This window comes from Salmo salar, chromosome ssa11 (genome assembly GCF_905237065.1).
Source record: "Salmo salar chromosome ssa11, Ssal_v3.1, whole genome shotgun sequence".
NCBI classification, from domain to species: Eukaryota; Metazoa; Chordata; class Actinopteri; order Salmoniformes; family Salmonidae; genus Salmo; species Salmo salar.
In genome coordinates this window covers 108483363-108490663 of record NC_059452.1, presented here as the reverse complement: position 1 = coordinate 108490663, position 7301 = coordinate 108483363, and the positions used below count along the sequence as shown (strand labels likewise).

The following is a 7301-nucleotide window of genomic DNA, read 5'->3' as shown; positions in this document are numbered from 1 at the left end:
TACCCTATAGGACAGGTTATTCAACTCTTACCCTATAGGACAGGTTATTCATCTCTTACCCTATAGGACAGGTTATTCATCTCTTACCCTATAGGACAGGTTATTCATCTCTTACCCTATAGGACAGGTTGTTCATCTCTTACCCTATAGGACAGGTTGTTCATCTCTTACCCTATAGGACAGGTTGTTCAACTCTTACCCTATAGGACAGGTTGTTCATCTCTTACCCTATAGGACAGGTTATTCATCTCTTATCCTATAGGACAGGTTATTCACCTCTTACCCTATAGGACAGGTTATTCATCTCTTATCCTATAGGACAGGTTATTCATCTCTTACCCTATAGGACAGGTTATTCATCTCTTACCCTATAGGACAGGTTATTAATCTCTTATCCTATAGGACAGGTTATTCATCTCTTACGCTATAGGACAGGTTATTCATCTCTTACCCTATAGGACAGGTTATTCATCTCTTACGCTATAGGACAGGTTATTCATCTCTTACCCTATAGGACAGGACGAATTGTTGTTAAATATTTAGTTCCTCAATAGATTATCGGGTTTCTATGTCCTGCCTTGCTATAGGCTCTGAGATTAAATAGACAATGATGTCACGCTCCTATCCTGCCTTGCTATAGGCTCTGAGATCAAATAGGCAATGATGTCACGCTCCTATCCTGCCTTGCTATAGGCTCTGAGATCAAATAGGCAATGATGTCACGCTCCTATCCTGCCTTGCTAAAAGGCTCTGAGATCAAATAGGCAATGATGTCACGCTTCATTTCACACAGCAATACTGTAGCCTACGCATACTGTCAAATACTGGTCTATTTACTGTGTTGGCAGAATGTTCAACTGTTTTGCAGTCATTCATGCTGCATTTGCCAAAGGACTGTGACAGTTTCTGAAAGAGAAAACAATGGTAAATTGTTGTGGACCTGTCTGCAGAACGTTTTAAATCAATTATGTTTTGTATTGACTTTTCCCCCCCCCCTAATCCTTAATATACGAATTTCGGCGAATTCTGAAACATTTTGGATGTTTGTCAATATGCTTGCTACCATTCTCCGCACTCTCGTACTCCGAGTGCGTCCTACAACCACCTTCTCTTGAGTACGTTCTTGTGAGGACGAGAGTGTGTTAGGAATGCATAAAACAATACATTTTGACAAAGCATTCACACTCCGCCTCTTTACTGTATTACCTCACGCTTCATCTCCCCACTTCACTGAAACCGTCTTCCAGTCAGGACAATGACAACAATAGAGACCAAACAAGATATACTGTCTCGCCCTGACCTGAGAGAGAAGTTTTTCTCTGTTTGGTTAGGTCAGGGTAGATAACATGGGTTGGGCATTCTATGTGTTGTACGTCTATGTTGTTTTTTTTCCCTTTGTTTTGAGCCGAGTATGGTTTCCAATCAGAGGCAGCTGTCATTCGTTGTCTCTGATTGGGAATCATACTTAGGCAGCCCTTTGGGATCTTGTCTTTGTTTGGTTGCATGTATTTTTGAACTGCGAAGCTTTTCGTTCGTTGTTTATTTTTTTTTTTTGCTGGTTCGCCTTTTAAAATTAAAGATGATGAACCCAACACACGCTGCGCCTGTGGTCTACCCTTTACGACGAACGTCACATATACACAAAATAAAAATTTTACTTCATAATTATTAGCTACATATGTAGATCGTAATAATCTAGCTAGCCAGCTAGTTAAACACGCAAAAATGACCTAAAACTAATGTTAAGCAAGGTAGATGTACATTTTTTTTGGGGGGGGGAGATAGCTACCAATTCTTTGTGGCTAGCTAACTAACAATTTAACCCTATTGACTTACTATGTACTTACAGTACCCACTCACTGAACCATCTTCCAGCCAAGGCAACAATGGCAATAGAGAGGAAACAAGATATAAACAAAGCAACTGTTTTACTTCATAACTATCAGCTAGCTATATGTGAACTAGCTATATGTGAACTAGCTATATGTGAACTAGCTATATGTGAACTAGCTATATGTGAGCTAGCTATATGTGAACTAGCTATATGTGAGCTAGCTATATGTGACTGTAACGGTCGTCGTATGGAGGGGACCAAAATGCAGCGGGTTGAGTGCTGATCTTAACTTTTATTTAGAACACTTAATAAACAAAACAAGAAAACGATCGAACGACCATGATTACAGGCTAAACACAGCTATGCAACCACAACTTCCCACAAAGGGACAGGTAAAAAAAAAAACAGGCTCCCTAAGTATGACTCTCAATCAGCAACAACGATGTAGAGCTGTTCCTGATTGAGAGCCACACCAGGCCAACACAAAGAAATACACAACATAGATAGAGCATAGAAATACAAAACATAGAACATAACCAAAAACCCCGGAATACTCTAAACAAACACCCCTCTACATAAACACATATATCAACAAACCCTGAACCACATGAAACAAATACCCCCCTGTCACGTCCTGACCAAACTACAATAACAAATAACCCCTATTACTGGTCAGGACGTGACAGTGACCTAAAACTAATATTATGCGAGATAGATTCTTTGTGGGTAGCTAGCTAACAGTACTAGTAGCTAGACAGTTAGCCCTATTGACTTATTATGGGATTGCCATCTACGGTACGTAGGCAGGTAAACATGCCAAAATGTATTTATTATTAACGTATTAAGATAAAATATTGTAGTCAGGCAACATATGAAATGTGAATGATCAACATTTCATCCCGAAGTCGGAGTGTATTATCTCTCGCTTCAGCTTAAATAATGGCCGCCCGTTGATTGAACTTTTTTTGGTTTTGTTTGTCGCGGCATATCTACGTGGTTGCATCATATTTCTTTCCATACTTTTTTGTTGAAGTTGCATCGATGTATTCTTCAACATACGCACAGACGTATGCTCCATTTTGTATACTTTGGATTTGGACTCCAACTCCGACATTCCCGTGCTCCGGAGCACGCTAGTATGCATATTGAGAAATAGCCGTTGTCTAGGCTACTCAAAACAATGACAGTAGGCTAGATACAGTAGTAGCATACATAGTTCAAAGTAAAAGTCCAACTGTCTTGATGTTCTCCTGTTACATTTGTCTGTAGGCCATTAACAGCGCTTTCTATGGGATGTATTTCATGTTTTGTTGTAGGCTATCTGGGCTATTTACTAGGCTACCAACTGTGGCTCAGTGTGGTAGAGCATGGTGTTTGCAACGCCAGGTTTGTGGGTTCGATTCCCACGGGGGGGCCAGTACGGGGGAAAAAAATTATGAAATGTATGCATTCACTACTGTAAGTCGCTCTGGATAAGAGCGTCTGCTAAATGACTAAAAATGTAAAAAAAAATGTTTATCTGGGCTATTTACTAGACTATCTGGGCTATATACTAGGCTATATACTAGGCTATCTGGGCTATTTACTGGGCTATCTGGGCTATATACTGTGCTATCTGGGCTATTTACTGTGCTATCTGGGCTATTTACTAGGCTATCTGGGCTATTTACTAGACTATCTGGGCTATTTACTGTGCTATCTGGGCTATTTACTGTGCTATCTGGGCTATTTACTAGACTATCTGGGCTATTTACTGTGCTATCTGGGCTATTTACTGTGCTATCTGGGCTATTTACTAGACTATCTGGGCTATTGACTGTGCTATCTGGGCTATTTACTAGGCTATCTGGGCTATTTACTGTGAATAGGTCCAGTTAGCCTACATGAGAGATGTGGTCATTTGTTGTATGGATACTTGAGGAGTATGAACCTATCATGGCCAGAAAAAGGTAAATAAATAATTCTGCAATGTTATAAAAATAAAAACAGGAAATAGATTCCCATGTCTAATTAGTTTAGATTCCCCCCCCCCTATTTTTTTTTTCTTCCGTTCTACAAATGGCTACATCTTGTTATTATGTTTTTACGGATAAGCGTGTCACATACCGCCATTTGCACAAAATACTTAGGCCTACTTGCATGCTTGTATTACAATACTTCAACCACTAGAAGACGTGTGTAAGCGTGGTCTAGTCACAGGCGTCGTAGTGAACAGACCAAGGCGCTGCGTGTAAAGTGGTCATTCTTACTTTATTAAATGATGACACTTCAACGAAAACAACCAAACAACAGCCAACAGTTCCGTAAAGTACTCAGACTAATACGGAAAACAACCAACCCACAAAACCCAAAGGGAAAACAGGCTGCCTAAGTATGGTTCCTAATCAGAGACAACGAAAGACACCTGCCTCTGATTGGAAACCATACTCGGCCAAACATGGAAAACGAAACATAGAAATAGAAAACTAGAACCAAATCCCCCTAGAAACAAACAAAGCCCCAAAACACACAAAACAACCCCCCCCTGCCACGCCCTGACCATTCTACTATGGCAAAATGACCCCTTTTCACTGGTCAGGACGTGACAGGACTAATGCTTGTGTGGAGGAAAGGACATTCTCACATCAAGTTCAGTTTTTATAAATGCCAACTTTTTTTTGCGGAAATCTGGTGCACGCACATTTCGGGGGTATATTCCGTGCATAAGCACAGTTTATAAACGAGATATTCTGTACATACGCACAATTTATAAATGAGATATTCTGTACATACGCACAATTTATAAATGAGACATTCTGTACATACGCACAATTTATAAATGAGATATTCTGTACATACGCACAATTTATAAACGAGATATTCTGTACATATGCACAATTTATAAATGAGATATTCTGTACATACGCACAATTTATAAACAAGATATTCTGTACATACGCACAATTTATAAATTAGACATTCTGTACATACGCACAATTTATAAACGAGATATTCTGTACATACGCACAATTTATAAATTAGACATTCTGTACATACGCACAATTTATAAATTAGACATTCTGTACATACGCACAATTTATAAATGAGATATTCTGTACATACGCACAATTTATAAATGAGGCCCCAGGAGAGTATCGGATATGTTGAGGTGGACAGTCAGTACAATAACTAGTATTCTCGTGTAGTCAAAGCTACTAACCTCTTTTGGCGCTAACTAGTACTCTCGTGTAGTCAAAGCTACTAACCTCTTTTGGCGCTAACTAGTACTCTCGTGTAGTCAAAGCTACTAACCTCTTTTGGCGCTAACTAGTACTCTCGTGTAGTCAAAGCTACTAACCTCTTTTGGCGCTAACTAGTACTCTCGTGTAGTCAAAGCTACTAACCTCTTTTGGTGCTAACTAGTACTCTCGTGTAGTCAAAGCTACTAACCTCTTTTGGCGCTAACTAGTACCCTCGTGTAGTCAAAGCTACTAACCTCTTTTGGCGCTAACTAGTACTCTCGTGTAGTCAAAGCTACTAACCTCTTTTGGAGATAACTAGTACTCTCATGTCACATTCTGATGTTGACTGCAAATGATAGTTGTATTACTAACATGGCTAACTTAGCTAGCTAACGTACATTTAGAGAAAACAAGTTATATTAAGCGGCCGGTAAAGCGCTTCGCCATAGTTCTCATTGGCTTTCGTGCGTTTGAAAAAAAAACGTGAGCTTGTCCGAGGTTTCGGGACTCAACGACAGTTGCTATTCATTGGAGTGCTGTGATTGGTTGTCCAACATTCTGGGGCGGGGTTTAGCGAAGGGTCCGTTGCGCCCACCTGTTTGTCCCAGGTCTAAATCAGTCCCTGATTAGAGGGAGAGGAATGATAAAACAAACGGTGGAACTGGCTTGGAGGTCCAGAGTTAAATAGGAGGGATATAGAGGTCGTACTGTAACACCACTACCGTCTCCTTCTAAGGTCAAGACACGAGGAAACAACGTGGGAAAAAAAACACTGAGGAGAAGTAAAGTGTTACCGTGGTGACACTGTGGAGGGTTCCATGCTGAATCATTCCAGATCATTCCAGATTATTCCAGATCATTCCAGAGCCCTGAGTGGAGTCAGAGTGTGCTGATAACTCTTCCTGGATCTCTGTAACTTTACTTCTGGGATGAAGAGGTTGCCCTGAGCAACACAGAGCTCACACAGGCACAGACAGGTCCTAATTCAAACTAACCAAAGCACGACTCTGGCAGTGACATCAACACCACCATGCTTCAGCCCACCGAAGCACGTTGCTGAAGATTCAGAAGATGGAGGGAGGAGAGAGGAGGAGAGAGAAGATGGAGGGAGGAGAGAGGAGGAGAGAGAAGATGGAGGGAGGAGAGAGGAGGAGAGAGAAGATGGAGGGAGGAGAGAGGAGGAGAGAGAAGATGGAGGGAGGAGAGAGGATGAGAGAGAAGATGGAGGGAGGAGAGAGGATGAGACAGAAGATGGAGGGAGGAGAGAGGAGGAGAGAGAGGATGGAGGGAGGAGAGAGGATGAGAGAGAAGATGGAGGGAGGAGAGAGGAGGAGAGAGAAGATGGAGGGAGGAGAGAGGAGGAGAGAGAAGATGGAGGGAGGAGAGAGGATGAGAGAGAAGATGGAGGGAGGAGAGAGGAGGAGAGAGAGGATGAGAGGAGGTGGTGGAGGGGTGTACGTGTGGCTGCTCCTGGCGTGTGTGTTGCTGGGGGATGACCTGGGCTGGGTGACCCCTGGAGTTCATGTTGGGGTCAAGGCTCAGGCCAATGAAAGGAGAGTCCTGGCTCACATTCCTGGTGACATCATCATAGGAGCGCTGTTCTCTGTTCACCACCAACCTCCTGCAGACAAGGTACACTGAGTGTGTGTGTGTGTGTGTGTGTGTGTGTGTGTGTGTGTGTGTGTGTGTGTGTGTGTGTGTGTGTGTGTGTGTGTGTGTGTGTGTGTGTGTGTGTGTGTGTGGATGTGTGTGTGTGTCTGTGTGTGTGTTGGAGTGTGTGTGTGTGTTGGAGTGTGTGTGTGTGTGTTGGAGTGTGTGTGTGTGTGTGTCTGTGTGTGTGTTGGAGTGTGTGTGTGTGTGTTGAAGTGTTTGTGTGTGTGTGTGTGTGTGTTGGAGGTGTGTGTGTGTGTGTGTGTGTGTGTGTTGGAGTGTGTGTGTGTATGTGTGTGTTGGAGTGTGTGTGTGTGTGTGTGTGTGTGTGTGTGTGTGTGTGTGTGTGTGTGTGTGTGTGTGTGTGTGTGTGAGTGTGTGTGTGTGTGAGTGATGGAGTGTGTATGTGACGGCGTGTCGTGTGTGTGAGTGTGTGTGTCTGACGGACAGTGTGTGTGTTTATGTGTGTTTATGTGTGTGTGTGTGTGTGTGTGTGTGTGTGTGTGTGTGTGTGTGTGTGTGTGTGTTTGTGTGTGTGTGTGTGTGTGTGTGTGTGTGTGTGTGTGTTTATGTGTGTGTGTGTGTGTTTATGTGTG

At 42.4% G+C, this 7301-nt stretch overlaps 1 protein-coding gene across 1 annotated transcript in view; it reads left to right on the top strand.

The window, feature by feature from the left end:
* The first annotated feature begins 6457 nt into the window (after positions 1–6457).
* Positions 6458–7301, top strand: part of LOC106592356 (metabotropic glutamate receptor 5) — an 86959-nt gene continuing 86115 nt past the window's right edge. The window contains exon 1 of the mRNA XM_045690269.1: positions 6458–6687. Coding sequence (XP_045546225.1) covers positions 6487–6687 — 201 coding nt within the window. The 5' untranslated portion in view covers positions 6458–6486. The remainder of the gene's footprint in view (positions 6688–7301) is intronic.